This window comes from Rhinolophus hipposideros (genome assembly GCF_964194185.1).
Source record: "Rhinolophus hipposideros genome assembly, chromosome: 2".
NCBI lineage: Eukaryota > Metazoa > Chordata > Mammalia > Chiroptera > Rhinolophidae > Rhinolophus > Rhinolophus hipposideros.
Genome location: NC_138048.1, coordinates 62,023,391 through 62,039,279, shown reverse-complemented (window position 1 = coordinate 62,039,279; position 15,889 = coordinate 62,023,391). Strand labels below are relative to the sequence as shown.

General features: G+C 46.7%; 1 protein-coding gene across 1 annotated transcript; it reads left to right on the top strand.

Annotated features, from left to right (window-relative positions):
- The first annotated feature begins 4,115 nt into the window (after window positions 1-4,115).
- Window positions 4,116-12,953, top strand: PSMD2 (proteasome 26S subunit ubiquitin receptor, non-ATPase 2). Its single transcript, XM_081063492.1, has 21 exons — window positions 4,116-4,304; window positions 4,754-4,810; window positions 5,195-5,359; window positions 6,150-6,271; window positions 6,467-6,691; window positions 6,990-7,148; window positions 7,314-7,458; window positions 7,637-7,697; window positions 7,955-8,101; window positions 8,270-8,376; window positions 8,583-8,710; window positions 8,939-9,026; window positions 10,005-10,167; window positions 10,291-10,392; window positions 10,567-10,712; window positions 10,972-11,055; window positions 11,275-11,443; window positions 11,533-11,627; window positions 11,826-11,952; window positions 12,343-12,461; window positions 12,612-12,953. The coding sequence occupies exons 1-21, from the start codon at window positions 4,170-4,172 to the stop codon at window positions 12,792-12,794; spliced, it is 2,727 nt and encodes a 908-aa protein (XP_080919618.1). The 5' UTR covers window positions 4,116-4,169; the 3' UTR covers window positions 12,795-12,953.
- Window positions 12,954-15,889: the final 2,936 nt, after the last annotated feature.

Sequence of the window (15,889 nt, the reverse complement as noted above, 5' to 3'; positions counted from 1 at the left end):
AAGTTACTTGAAAGTGCTGGCTGCTCACCAATGGAAGGAAATAGCTGGCTACTCAGAAAGGACCAAAGTGGCCTTGAGAACTCTAAGACCAAGGGAAGGCATGGCTTCTGAGAACATTGACTCTAGAAGGGATAGCAAAATGTATTGGAAAGAGGGGGACCATCACTTCTGGAAACCTGCTTCTGGCTCCAACTCTACCACCCCTTAAATATGTGACACTACGCATGTCTCACCCCCTCTTCAGGGCTCAGTATCCTTAGCAGTCTTTAAAATATGTGGGTTGGATGAGGTGATGTCTGAGGACCAGTTCAGCTTTAATGTTTTAAGAAGGAATTCATGGACTTATCAAATTCCAGAATCCAAAGAAATATTGAGAAATGACTTATGAAGTTTGGGTGTTGCACATAAGATGAGATTTATAATGTCAGACAGCATGAGGGAGGAGAATAGCTTGGCAGCATAAAGTCTGGCCTTTCCCTTGACATCTGATTTCAGAGACCAACTTAGGATGCTGCCCAGCTGGCCATTGGGACATAGAAACTCCATATTTGCAGAAAGGTCAAAATGTCTAATAATGATAATAAAATCATAATAAAAAGCAACTTCCATTTATTGAGTCCCTATTTGGCCTAAGCCTGTCCTAAGCTCTTTAAAAACATCATCTCATTAAATTCCCACAATAACTTATAAGGAGGTTCTATCATTGTCTCTACTTTACAAGTAGAAAAACTGAGGGCAAAGATTACATAACTTCCAATCTCAGGTTGCATCAAACTAACATCTGGAACTCAGATGCTCTTAATCACCACCATTTAGTTTTCTAAGTCATGACAGAGTTTAGACTCCAGCATAGACACCTGTCTTCTGGGCGATTTCCTCATACATCCAAGTGAGAGCATCACCAGCAGGCACATTTCCATGCTACTCAGCTCCCCTGGGCCAGGCACATGTGACGCCCAGGAAACATAGGCACATGTTGAGCTGAAATTAAGCCAGGTAACACCTGTTTGTTGAGCACTCTGCAGGTGCTTGGTTCCAGAGCAAGGCAAGGTGAACATCAGGTGACAGACCTTTACCCTCAGTAGCCCTGCCAAGCTGGTGAATATGCACCTGTGAAATGCTCTGCTGTGTGAAGGCAGGAGGAGGATTAAAGATGGCGCTCCTGGATGGGCACGTGAGAGCCGTTATTGGTAAGGTGCTGGGCCATGCCCTACACTATCCCAGTGGGAAGTTTGACTAAATCCCATGCACAATTAGGTAACAAATGCCAAACAATATGATTTCACACTTGGAAACACGCTGGACGTGTCAGGCTGGAAGAGAGTCCCTTATAAAATAAGCAATTTCAGTGGGCCCATAATGACTCACAAATGCAGAATCTGGACAGTTTCCCAATGCCCAGCTCTGGGCTCCAAAGACAACCCCTGATGGGCCATTACTATACATAAAGATGACCTGAAGATGAATGCAAAGCCATTCATTCATTCATTCATTCAAGAAATATTTGTCAAGGCCTACCATAAGCCAGGCATTAGGCTGAGTGCTAGAGGCACAGACAGTTCCTGTCTTCTAAGAGCTCAAAGTCTAGGGAGGGAGACATATGTATCAAGCATGGTGAGAGCACAGGGAAGAAATTAATAGCTTGAAGGGTAGAATAGGAAAAGCTTCCTAAACAGGTGACATTGAGCTGGAGTGCAGAGGATGGGAGAATTTGTTAGCTGAAAACAGTGAAGGGCATTCCACACGGAAGGAATAAGTAATGTGAAAAGGCTGATCAGCCTGAAGGGCAGGGTGTGTTCAGACATGGCGAAATGTTTAGGATGACTAGAAGAGGCATAATGAGAGGTGAGAATCCCGAGAAGGGAAGTTGTGACAGGAGGTACGAAAAGAGGGGATTCCCTGCTGTCCTGGGAATTAACAGAAAGAAGGGCCACAGTGCAATCTGACTGAAAAATATCATACAAAGAAAGTAGCAATCTAGTGGAAACAGTGCAAAGTGGTGTCCTGCCAGGAGCACTTCTGGTGTTACATAAGTGATGCGTTGTCTTGAATGGTTCTCAGATGAGTAGAGCCATCTGTCAGATGTGTAGCTCTGCATCTCAGGCCATGCGTCTGGGGGCAGCATGGCAGGCTTGTGGATGCAATTTGAAGGAAAGTGGTAGGAAGGAGCAGGGGATGAGCTGGTCCCTTATTGGAGAGCAATTTGGCCACAGGGCTGGGAGTTTGGCCAAATGGTAGGAAGGAGTGCTTCTGGGAAGGCAATTTGACTGAACCGAAGTTTGAGGCAGGACATCAGTGTTATCATGGGGCCTTGAAAATTACTGCCAGACATTTGCATTTGGCTAGAGAGGCTTGGGGGCTTGAATGCTTGGAGGTGGGGGGCAGGAAACAAGACAGCCCTGCAGATCTGAGGTAGTTGGAAAATGACAACTCCCTGCTTTCCAGTTGCCAGGTACCTAGCTAGGGGCTTTATATACACTGTTTTATTTCATTCTCATAACAACTTATGAGGGAGATATTTTATTACCCACATTTCACAGAGGCAGAAACCAGGCTGAGAGAGGTTAGAAAACCTGACCAATTATCACAACTAATGAAGGGCAGAATTTGATTTTAAATACCAGGTCCGTCTCTCTCTAAAGCTTATGTTCTACTCACGCCAACTTTTTATTTTCGACATCAACCCTACAAAACAGTTGAAACGTAGTGCAGCAAACATTCATATACTCTTCATCTGGAGTCACCAGCTGTTAACAGCCTGTGTTTTACGCCATATCACCCCATCTCCTCTAAGGTGCTGGTTGGGACGTGACTGGTGTAGAAGACAAAAGCTGAGAATTGAGAGAAAGAACTCATGGAAAAACAAGAGATTTAGGAGAAATATCTTTACAGATGACTGAAGAAAGCATGACAATGTATGGACATCTTGAATCCAGAGATAGATGAGGCAGAACGGCTGCCCAATTTCTGTCAGCAGAGCAGGACTGGGGAGTCATGGGCTATCCAAAGGCAAAGGCATCCCCAGAATCCCAGCAGTGAGCGGAAATGAGCAACAGGTTTTAAAATGGGCTTCAGACCTTTACAGGTATACGCGTACAAATATTTAGCCAACATCCTTTCAGTGCTAATCATGTTGTACCAGTTTTTTTAAAAATAAATTTTCTGCGTTCTTTGATGTCTGAGAACCCATAAAATAAGACGCCAGACCAAATGATGAGTGTTCTCCTCAGATGAAGGGGAGAAAAATTACTCCCTCCTTTCTCACCTTCTGGATTCATACCTAGCCCAGCCGAAGAAATTTTGAGGTTTGCTTGAAACAGTCAAGGGCTTGAAAGAGAAGGATCAGTGTTCAATTCCTGATTCTACTCCTTACTATATGACTTTCTCTGTGAAATGGACAAAACGCTGCCAAACTCAAAAGGTTGTGAGAACAAAATGTAATATTCAAAAATCAGTCCTGACACAGAGTGTGGGTCACACGCCTTCTAAGTCATAACAGAGAGAGGACTACCAAAAGAGACAGGGCCAAGACCTTGTCTTGTTCTGTTTTCGGCTCCGGAATTTAGCATTGGAGCATAAGACTTGATTAATTTTTATTCCACCTGGCTCCGCAGGTGGATTTAAGGTAGTAGCCATATCTTCACGGTAATACTGGAGTGCTTTCCTTCAACTGGGGGTAGGAGGGAATGCAATGAGGTCAATATTCGACAGTGGTATGGAGCTACACCTAGATTACACAAACTTCACACAGACGGCAATCAAGCGTCCGGCTTTCAAGAATCTCGTCCGTTTGTCCCACCACGCAACCAACTGGGGTACTAACCACTGTGAGTACTAATCACACAGCTATGAAAAAAACCTACGGGCGGTCTCTCGGCTCGCAGCCAGCTCAAGCCGTGCAGCAGCCAACACGTCCGAATCCCAGCCTGCACACTCCCGTGGAGTTCAGGAAACGCCAGGTCCAGGGGCGGTGCTTATGGCGCGCGGGAGGCTGGGAATTGTAGTTTTTCTTTGGCTTCCGAGGGCTGGGGCGCTTAGGTCTCGGCGACGTTTCCGGTCGCAGGCCGGCTCTGGAGGTGGAGGGAGCCTTGAGTGACGCGCGCGATGCTACCTGGGAAACGGGGCGGTGCGAGTGGTGCGCACGCAGCTGGCCGGCAGTGGCCGTGGAGATGGAGGAGGGAGGCAAAGACAAGGCGCCGCTGCAGCCCCAGCAGCCCCCAGTGACGGCCCCAGTTGGCGCAGACGAGAAGCCGGGCGGCAAGGACCGGCGGGATGCTGGGGACAAAGACAAAGAGCAGGAGCTGGTGAGGTGTGGCCCCGGGGGCCGGCGGAGGAGGCCGCAGGCTGAGTCACGGAGGTGCCGCAGGCCTCGGGCCCGACTCCCAACGGCCCCGCGGCGCTCGGGGGAGGGCGGATGGGGAGACCCTCGGGGCTCCCGGCACCCCGCCTCTCTGCCCCTCATCCTCCATTCTGCGCGGTAACCTCCGCCACCCCCGCCAGCCCTCCCCACCGTCTCGTGAGGTGGGCCCGGGCGGGTCAGTGTCACCCCAGTTTTTAGAATGGCATTCAAGCAGAGCCTGGTTCAGAAGCCAAGCTGCCTTCCCGCCAGGGCTTCCCTTTCCCGCGGTCTCTCCTTGTCCACCTGGTCCCTCTCTAAGGAGGCAGGCTCGCTGCCCGCCTGCCCACGGGTGAATGGGAGGAGGATGTGTTTGGGATTCCTTCCCTTGATGAGCCTCTTACCCCAACTCTCCAGTCTGAGGAGGACAAACAACTTCAGGATGAACTGGAGATGCTCGTGGAACGACTGGGGGTGAGTCATGATACGTCAACATGAGCTGCTGCGTGTTTGGAGCTTTCCCACTTGTTTGTTTTAGTCCATTTGGGGGCAAGAACTCCTATATGAGGCATAGGGAAAGGTGGACTGTATTTTAGGGTCAGTATTATGGCGAAGTGGTGAGAGCGGAAAGTAACAAAGGATATTTGAAAGATTTTGTAGCCGTCTCTCCTAGGAAAAGCAGTTCTTGAACTCCTCACGGGGGTCATTTGTGTTCGTGCCAGGCAGCGTGCAGGTAGTTGGAGAATCACAGATGAATAAGACAGTGACTTTTCCCAGGGGAGTTGTTAAAACAGCAGTGTATTAGGACATGAGGGATGTATTATAACGTTTTGTCTGACCCTTACATCACCTTTTCAGGAGAAGGACACATCCCTGTACCGACCAGCCCTGGAGGAACTGCGCAGGCAGATTCGTTCTTCTACAACGTCCATGACGTCAGTGCCCAAGCCTCTCAAATTTCTGCGTCCACACTATGGCAAGCTGAAGGAAATCTATGAGAACATGGCCCCTGGAGAGAATAAGGTAAAACTATTTCCGATGTTGGTGGAGGCCTACGTTAGGAATTCCTTTTCGTCCCGACCATGGGGCTCATGGGAAGTCACAGGAAGCCTGATAGACCTGGGATCTGAGCTGGCTGACCAGAGCTTATCACAGTCAAAATACTCACATAAGAGCAGACAAGAGGTTTGCTTTCCTTTGTGAACAGAAGATACTGTTTCTGTCATGTATGTTGGACCTTGGGATTTCATTATTATGATCTATTTATTTCAGTGTAACCTTAACTTTTTTATTTCCTCACATCCCATGTACATTCATTCGTTTTATCTCTAAAATGTATCCCCAGTTCAATCACTTCTTTGCCTGTTGGAATAATGCTAATTCAGGAAATCCTTAGTTTTCACCTGAATTAGTGAAGCAGCCTCCTAACTGGCCTTCTTCCTTTTGTTCTTGACCTCCTACACAGTCTGTTTTTCATACAGCAGCCATAGTAATCTTTCTAGATTGTGAGTCTTTTCTGCTTAAAACTTTTTAATTAATAGTTTATTGTTGTGACTAGAATAACATCAACAGTCCATCTTTCTTCACTCTCCCCTTATTGTCGCCCTTTAGCCATGTTGGGTTAAAAGGGAGATAGCAACACTAACCTTAGAGTTGTCATGAGGCTTAGCTTAGATAACGTGTATAAATTTCTAGTATTGAGGCTGGTGTATAGTTAGTGCTTAATTTGGGGGCTAGTGATAGTGGTCTTGATTACATAATGTAACACCCTTCCTTACCTTGGATATGACTTCAAAGACTTGTTTCTTTATAGCGTTTTGCTGCTGATATCATCTCTGTTTTGGCCATGACCATGAGTGGGGAGCGTGAATGCCTCAAGTATCGGCTAGTGGGCTCCCAAGAGGAATTGGCATCATGGGGTCATGAGTATGTCAGGTAAGACCTTTCCTTGGAAATCTGAAAGGGGTGCTGAGGCATAATTCTGAGTTTAGTCTTGGGAGGACCTGGGGGTACTGTCTGTTTTGGAGTACCAGTGGATTGAGTTTTGCAGACGTTAAATTCCTTGACCCACAGGGAAGTGCTTCCCGGGAAGCTGTGCTCCCCTAATGGTTTGGGCCTATCTATCCATAGGCATCTAGCAGGAGAGGTGGCTAAGGAGTGGCAGGAGCTGGATGATGCAGAGAAGACACAGCGGGAGCCACTGCTGACACTTGTGAAGGAGATTGTCCCCTACAACATGGCCCACAATGCGGAGCATGAGGCCTGCGACCTGCTCATGGAAATTGAGCAGGTGGATATGCTGGAGAAGGACATCGATGAGAATGCATATGCAAAGGTCTGCCTCTATCTCACCAGGTGAGTAGGCACGGTAGGGAATGGTGGCAGGCCTCCCTCCCCAGCACTTCTCTCTTCATTGCGCCTCCTCTATTTTCCCAGAACAATCTGCATCAAGGGTAGTGTCAGACTGTAGTTAATTTATTGTCTGTAAGCTTCTTGAGGACAGAGACATCATGTCTCCTTAGTAGTGCCACCACCTAGTATAGTGCCTGGTATGTATATAGCAGGCATTTAGTATTTATTTGGGGTAAGTGAATTAAATGGGGTAAATGAATGTCTGGAACTTATGATTCCTTTATTGTTTTTACCTTCATAGTTGTGTGAATTACGTGCCCGAGCCTGAGAACTCTGCCCTACTACGTTGTGCCTTGGGTGTGTTCCGAAAGTTCAGTCGCTTCCCTGAAGCTCTGAGGTTGGCATTGATGCTCAATGACATGGAGCTGGTAGAAGACATCTTCACCTCCTGCAAGGATGTGTATGTAGGGAAGAAGTCAGCAAAGGAAGAGATAAGCTTGCGTGGGAGGTGGGGGGGACATTTGCATGGAGACCTGGGACTGGCAGTTTCTGGTTAGGACTTGTGGTGCTTTTCTGTGCCCTTAGTGAACGGGGGCTGAGTTGATGTGATGGCTCTCTCCCCCAGGGTAGTGCAGAAGCAGATGGCATTCATGCTAGGCCGGCATGGGGTGTTTCTGGAGCTGAGTGAAGATGTGGAGGAGTATGAGGACCTGACAGAGATCATGTCCAATGTGCAGCTCAACAGCAACTTCTTGGCGTTAGCTCGGGAGGTGAGGCTGCCCTTTTCACCATCAAGGCTTTCTTCTTGGTTGTGATTCTATCTGACATTTCACTTTGACTATAACTGACTAGACTCTTCTTGGTTAGAATTGCCATTCAGTGGGATAGCAGAAGGGACAGCTAGGGGAGGCCTGGGGTAGCAGTTGTGACCCTCTGACTTCTCTTCAGCTGGATATCATGGAGCCCAAGGTGCCTGATGACATCTATAAAACCCACCTAGAGAACAACAGTGAGTAGCCATCTGCATGTGTGTGGAGACTGGAGTACTGTTAATTACCCCTTGTATTGGGAGTAATAGCTTGGCCCAACACACTTATTCCATAGAGCTCAGAATTCCCACTTAGCTTTTCTCCAGGTCACTGTTGGGGGCAAGGATAGAGGATCCTAAGGGGCTAGCTCAGAACGAGAGACCAGCCGCCATGCTGTGTTCATTTCTTGCCCTACTCTAAACCAGCCTTCCTTTCCTTTTGTCTCCCTCTTCTGCAGGGTTTGGGGGCAGTGGCTCTCAAGTGGACTCTGCCCGCATGAACCTGGCCTCTTCTTTCGTGAACGGCTTTGTGAATGCAGCCTTTGGCCAGGACAAGCTGCTGACTGATGATGGCAACAAATGGCTTTACAAGAACAAGGATCATGGTATAATTCTGTTCCACTTTATCTTTGTGTTGCTTTGGTCACTGTTGTCATCTTCTAGGTCCATGTGTTACCTGACAAGCGATCCCCAATGCAACTCCTTGGAGAGCACTTTATAATAGTTTTCTCAGTGTGGGACCATTTTAAAACTAAGCTTTTTCCTTGACGTAGGAATGTTGAGTGCAGCTGCCTCCCTTGGCATGATTCTACTGTGGGACGTGGATGGTGGCCTCACACAGATTGACAAGTACCTGTACTCCTCTGAGGATTACATCAAGGTTGGTCTGGGCATAGCCCACTAATGGGGACATTCCCCTTCTGTGTTCTAGGGCCCGCAGGGCCTCCCTTTCACTGGTAAGATCTACCTGGCTTTCAACTCCAGTTAAAAGTTGACGCTGTGGGTGCTGCACTGAGGCTCACATTGCCTCCTCCGTGGTGAGGCAGGTAGAATAGCCTAAGTGGAGACTCTGTTTGCATTTTGCAGTCAGGAGCCCTCCTGGCCTGTGGCATCGTGAACTCTGGGGTCCGGAATGAATGTGACCCTGCTCTGGCTCTGCTCTCAGACTATGTTCTCCACAACAGCAATACTATGAGACTTGGTTCCATCTTTGGGTAAGGCTGCTTCCCCTTCTGGTAGCACTCAGCCTGAAAATTCTGTGAAAACAGAAACTGGCCCTTTTCACATTAGTGTTGTATTGCCAAGAACTACCATTGTGCCTGTTGTGTATTTGGTTCTTGGTGATTGTTGAAATCATTCATGAATGACCAATCCTCTTTTTGTTTCTTCCATGTCTTATCCTTGGGTGTGTGTTGGGGACTGCCTATCCCTGGCTTTTGCAGGCTAGGCTTGGCCTATGCTGGCTCCAATCGCGAAGATGTCCTAACACTGTTGCTGCCTGTGATGGGGGATTCCAAGTCCAGTATGGAGGTGAGTAGAGGCTGTTGGTCATTTAAGGGAGGTGGGGAAGGTTCTGTGAGTCCTACCACGCTGTGATAGATAGTGGGAAAAAAAGAAATTGGGGGAGATAGATGGAGGAAGAGAGGGATGGATGGATGGATGGATGGATAGATACAGGTAGATAGACAGACAGGAAGGAAGGGAGGGAGGGAGAAAGAAAGGTGGATAAATAGAAGTGGGGTGGGGATGGGTCAGGGGAAATGTATCACTTTTAGTGAAATCCTTTGGAACTGGGATTCTAAGCCCCCGGTGGAGTTAATGGCTAAAGAGTTAACATTTCAGTATTGAGTTCCAGCCCTTGGGATCTACGAGGAAGTGCCAGACTAGAGTGGGGAGTAACTTAACCCAGCTCGGTGGTGGGTGATTCTCACTGTTTTAGTTGTTGGCCAATCCTAAATTTTCTCACTTTTGCACAGTAGTTTTAGTGATGGGTAAATATAGTAGGGTGGCTGAAAGCAGGGGCTTTATTCAGAAAGACCTCAGTTCAAATTCTGCCACTTCTGCTTATAAGCAATGTGATTTTGGACACATAAGTCAGTCTCTTTCTTAGGCTTCATTTTTCTCATAAATAAAAGACCTGTTCTGGAGAACTGACTCTGGGTGGTAAACACACAATGGGATTTATAGATGATGTAATACAGAATTGTACACCTGAAATCTATGTAATTTTACTAACAATGTCACCCCAATAAATTAAAAACAAAACCCTGTGCCATGGGGTTGTTGTGAGGATTAAATGTTAATAGTGTGCAAAGACATTGGCGTAGTGGCTGACACATAGAAAGTATGCAGTGAGTGGTTGCTACTGTTGTTACTTGACTACCATCAGAAATGGACTGTTACCTAGCATGGTTATAGCAGGCTGTAGGATTGGCTGTCTTGAATCAACATAGGTAAACAACTATTTTAATAACTTACACTGTGTAATTCTGATTTTCCTATTTCTAGGTGGCAGGTGTGACAGCTCTGGCCTGTGGAATGATAGCAGTGGGATCCTGCAATGGAGATGTCACTTCCACTATCCTTCAGACCATCATGGAGAAGTCAGAGACTGAGCTCAAGGACACTTATGCCCGTTGGCTTCCTCTTGGCCTGGGCCTCAATCACCTGGGTGAGGGGATGTCTCTATTTGGGCAAAAGGCTGACAGTAACTAGATACAACAGGGAGAGTTTATGTGTCAGGCTGTGCTGTATGGAAACACGTGTCCTCTGACCCCTTGAATCTGTCCTGTAGGGAAGGGAGAGGCCATTGAGGCTATCCTGGCTGCGCTGGAGGTTGTGTCAGAGCCGTTCCGCAGTTTTGCCAACACATTGGTGGATGTGTGTGCTTATGCAGGTCTGTGTCTTTGTGCTTCCCAGTAACTCCTCACTTCTCTCCTGGACCTCCTTTCAGACTGTTGTCCTTTCTCAGTCATTCTGATCTGCATTAGCTTCTCCTCTTCTCGGGGTAAGCTTTTCCTTGGTGCCTTCTCATTTCTACCCACTCTTCCCCTTAACCATCCTGCTGCAGGCTCTGGGAATGTCCTGAAGGTGCAGCAGCTGCTCCACATTTGTAGCGAACACTTTGACTCCAAGGAAAAGGAGGAAGACAAAGACAAGAAGGAAAAGAAAGACAAGGATAAGAAGGAAGCCCCCGCCGACATGGGAGCACATCAGGTTCCGTGGGCAGCTGGGCACTCTGAGGGGGGCCCTTGAGAAAAGATAAGCATGTAGGCGAGCAGGTGGGCTGGGTTTGGGTTTGTTTTAGGGCCTCTCTGGGTATTGCTGGGTATTGAAATAGCACGAGACTGGGTTCTGTACATGAGGGGTAAGGGTGTGCCCCACAGGACAGCTTTTCTTCTTCAACGGGACTCAAGTCAAGGGTGAGTGTTTTGTTTCCTGAGCTTACTGGGTTTTGCTGCCTCTTCAATTGCAGGGAGTGGCTGTGCTCGGGATTGCCCTCATTGCTATGGGAGAGGAGATTGGTGCAGAGATGGCACTACGAACCTTTGGCCACCTGGTGAGTATCGCATGGAAAAGATGGGAATATATTGGTTTTGATGCCGGGGTTCCCCAGAGGAGACCTTCCTGATGGTTTTTCATGGTTGAGAAATGTTTTTTACTGTGCCTTTTATACAAAATTTTGATTAAAGCCCCTTTTACTCATCAGTCTATTCCTGTAACTGAGCTTGTTTTTATTGCTTTCTGTGACACCGTTGTTATTTTCTTTTATCACCAGCTGAGATATGGGGAGCCCACACTCCGACGGGCTGTGCCTTTAGCTTTGGCCTTAATCTCTGTTTCAAATCCACGACTCAACATCCTGGATACCCTAAGCAAATTCTCTCATGATGCTGACCCAGAAGTTTCCTATAACTCCATCTTTGCCATGGGCATGGTAGGCAGTGGTGAGTATCAGTCAGAAAAAGATCGTAAACAGCTTGGAGGAAGATTTGAGGCCCCTTTTTCAAGCTGCTGTAATGCTTAACGTTTCCAGGTACCAATAATGCCCGTCTGGCTGCAATGCTGCGCCAGTTAGCCCAGTATCACGCCAAGGATCCCAACAACCTCTTCATGGTGCGCTTGGCACAGGTAAAGAATAGAACTCGTTTCCTTAGAGTGTGCCAAGGGAACCATCTGTGGGGATGGAAGGGAGACATGTAGTTACATGAAGGGGAACTTGAGTTGGTCAGAAGGGAGGATGTGTGTTGTGGGATTTCTGTGTGTCCAGGTTAGCTGATATCTTTTCAGATGTGACTCCCCACCTCCACTTCTCTCTGTATTTTTCAGGGCCTGACACATTTAGGGAAGGGCACACTCACCCTCTGCCCCTACCACAGTGACCGGCAGCTTATGAGTCAAGTGGCCGTGGCTGGTCTGCTCACTGTGCTTGTCTCTTTCCTGGATGTCCGCAACAGTGAGTTCCTGTCAGCAATCTTATATGGTGGCACATGGCTGTCTCCACTGCTACCAGGGCCACCTTGATAATTTAGGAGCAGGACTTTGAGTTAGCTCTGTAACACTGGGCTCCTGAGGTTCTAGGACCTGTGAGGGCCGCATGAGACTTTCATCTCCCACACTTTTGATCTGGCCCAAAGAGATTTGAGGATGGAGAAATACACCCAGTTTCTTCTCTTGGGTGACTGGGAGAAACTGATTATATACAGTCTGAGGGCTGGGGGCAGAATGAAGTGGGGGCATCTCTGGTTCCTAGTACCTGAGGGGTTAGAGTCAGGACTGGAGTGAGGTCCCAAGGTTTAGGCCAGGTCTGCCCTTATGCTTCTAACTATGTCCTGTGCTCTCTCAGTCATCCTAGGCAAATCACACTATGTATTATATGGGCTGGTGGCTGCCATGCAGCCCCGAATGCTGGTGACATTTGACGAGGAGCTGCAGCCATTGCAAGTGTCTGTCCGAGTGGGCCAGGTAAGGCATTAAAGCAGAGGGGAGGGCTCAGGTTATATTCTATAACTTGGACAATGCACATGGACCTGCTTCTCTGACACTGGTATGGGATCTGGATTGCTGCTACATTGCCATCTGGAGTCCCTTCATGTCAGTTTTCTCACCCTACAGGCAGTGGATGTGGTGGGCCAGGCTGGCAAGCCTAAGACCATCACAGGGTTCCAGACACACACAACCCCAGTGTTGTTGGCCCATGGGGAACGGGCAGAATTGGCCACGGAGGAGTTTCTTCCTGTCACCCCCATTCTGGAAGGTTTTGTTATCCTTCGGAAGAACCCCAACTATGACCTCTAAGTGGCCACCAGGGGCTCTGAGCTGCAACTGATATGTAAGCGGGTTTTGGTTCCTTCTGCTAGCGGTGAACACTACTGCAGACCTTTGGGGGAATTGTTAACCTCCTGTTCTTTTGTTACTGGTAAGATAACTTTGTTGAATAAAGACCTTTATCCCTGAGGTCCCTTTTTGCCTGTTTTCTGGGGTATCATGACTAGAGGCCAGACTGAGGTGGGGGTGGATGTGGGAGGGCGCTGTTTGTAGCAACTGAGCCCAGGCTAGCGGGGAAGCTGCCCTTAACAGAAAGAACTAAACCCCTTTTCCTTCTTTTTCCTAGTCATCTTAAAACAGTGGTTCATCTTTAGGGGTATAAACTTTTGGGATGCTGATAAATATAATGGACCTTCTTTCTAGGAGATGCATATATACAAAGTTTTACACAAACTCTTACAAATAACTTTCCAAGGGGCTTGTGGATCCCATACTCCCACCCTTACTCCCATACTCCCACCCCATCAATGCACACCCACCTGAAGTTCACCATTCCCTGACTTTGGACTAAGGATCCCAGGTCTAAGAGGCACAGTTAGCCCTACTCTATCTAATTTGACTTCTGTGCTGCTGAATGAAAATGACATCTTTACCTCTTGTGACCCTCTGTCCCTCTTGGGAGCCTGCTCTTTGAGAGATTTGATCATGTTAACATCTACTTCTGTGCAGAAACGGCGTAAGAAAGCTTGACCCTGACTTTCCTCCTAATGTAGCCATGGGAAAAACATGGCCTCCTTCCTGGAATGGAATCACTTTTGATCTGCAGCCCTTCTTCCTGGTAGGGCTGGTGCCCGTATGAGTATAGCCTGTTGAGGCCTGGACCCCATGGATGCAGTGGAGGAAAACATGCCCTGGCAGTAACCACTTGCATTTATCCAACACTTACTGTGGTTTTAGCCTCCGAACAGTGACTGGCACTTAATAGGTCTATAAATGTTGACAGAAGAATTCTACATACTTCTGAGACCTCACAACAACTCTGAGGGGTAGGTATTACCCGTGTGTTATTGGTGAGGAATGTAAAGTTTGGAAAGGTTCAGTAACTTACTGAAGGTTGCATAGTAACTGGTGGAGCCAGGATTGGAATCTAAGTCCATCTGACTCCAAAGCCCATGCCCTTATTCACTATATTTATCTGCTGCTGCAGCCTTGGAGACTTGTGGACCTCAATGTATTTCAAACTCTTGGTTAGCTGGAGAAGTGGCAGCTTTGGATTTTGCATCTATTGTATTCCCTGCTGTTACTCTGGAGCCTATATAAAACACCTGTATAAAAGGTTGAAGCACTGAACTTGGGAGACAGCAGACCTGTCAAGCCCCTTTAATGGGAACTGTTGTAGTCTTGAGCAAATGAGCGTGTCTGATGAGCCTTTGTTATCTATATAATGGGGATACAGTAATTGCCTTACCTGATTTCCAATAGTGATGTTAAAATTGGAAAGTGATTTATAAATAAAAATAAAAGGATAAGTCCCTCCCACAACAGTGACTGTGCTTTAGAGTGAGAAATTTTCATAGTGGCTCTTTAACATTCAGTGGTTCATTCAGCAACAAATAACAGTGGAACCTTATTCTGCATTGGACATTATTATAGTTTGTGGGGATACAAAGATTGAAAAAAATCCTCAAAAAGATGATGTAATGGAAAATAAAACAATTGTGATATATTGTGATGAAAACTGTACAGGGGTGTGAACAATGTACCCTGGGATCATTGAAATAGGGCCTAAGCACCCAGGTAAGTGAGGGGAAATTATTGAGGAAACACTTCGAGAAAGATGAGTTTGTCCAGAGGAAAAGAGAGTAGGATACAGCTAAGGGAGTAGCAAAAGCTGGAAGGAGTAAAAGGTACTTGTTGTCAGAAACCGTGGATAATTTGGTTTGCCTAAGTATATAGAATGAGGGAACAGTGTAGCAGGAGATAAAGTTCTAAGCCTTCTCTGACTAGGTTTAGAGGAGCTTTGTTGTTTAAGAAATTGACAAGTATCCCTCAATCACTGCATGAGAGCAGGAAAAGTGACATCAGCCATCTGGGTGGGAAAGCTCACCACGGAGGCCCAGGCTAGGGAAATGAATGCTTGAACTAGGGCAGTAGAAATGGGAAGATGGGAAAGGGCAGAAGATTTTTTAAAGATAAAATCAAGAGAACTGGATTTTGATCCAAACACCAATAGATCTGCTGTCTGATTAGATGCAGGACGTGGACAGGAAGGAATGTAGGATGAATCCCAGGTTTTCTGCTTGGGCATTATTCTTTGAAAAAGAATACATGAGCAACATGTTTGGGGGCAAGGTGAAGGACTCTGTTGTGTAAAGAGAAATGACAAATTCCTATCTGGAATGCACAATTTGAGATCCCTGTGGCAATTAGGTGAAATACCTTTTAGGTATTACCTTGTTTTGACTGGAGTTCAAGAGTGTTTTCTGAGGAACAAATTGGCATGTAGGCAGTAATTGGTTTTTATTTATTAGTTTGCTTAGGGAGAAAGAAATGAGAAGAGTAGAGAGAGGAGCCACACATGATAAAGTCACAGCACTCGAGGAGTGTCACAGAGAATACTCTAGATCTGCATTTTCATTCTCACTATAGTCTCTCCTCAATGGACCTATTTCACTCTTCTTTCTTTGGAGCTTCAGTTCCTCATACACAATGGGAATGATAATACAATCTATTCTGTAGGCAGTTGTGAGAATTGAGATCACATAGATCATATGTATTAAGTGACCAGTTAACCATTGCTACTGAGAAAATTTTTCTTCTGAGATTACGTGTACACACAGACAGGAGAGACAAAAAAGTAAGAGAGAACCAGAATCTTTGCTAGGTACCTAAGCACTGTTTTAAGCACTTTCACGTTAATTAGCTCCTTTAATCCCCAATCCAATGGAGTGGACATTATCATCGTGAGAAAAAGCATCAGGGGCTTCTTCCCATTTTACAATGGGAAGTATTAGGTAGGTAGGTGGTAGGTACATTGTCAGGGAGTGAACAGTTTGGATTGAAACCAATCTATCTGATTTTGACTACGTGGATTTGGCTCTAGTACAGACCCTTCTGGTGTCCCA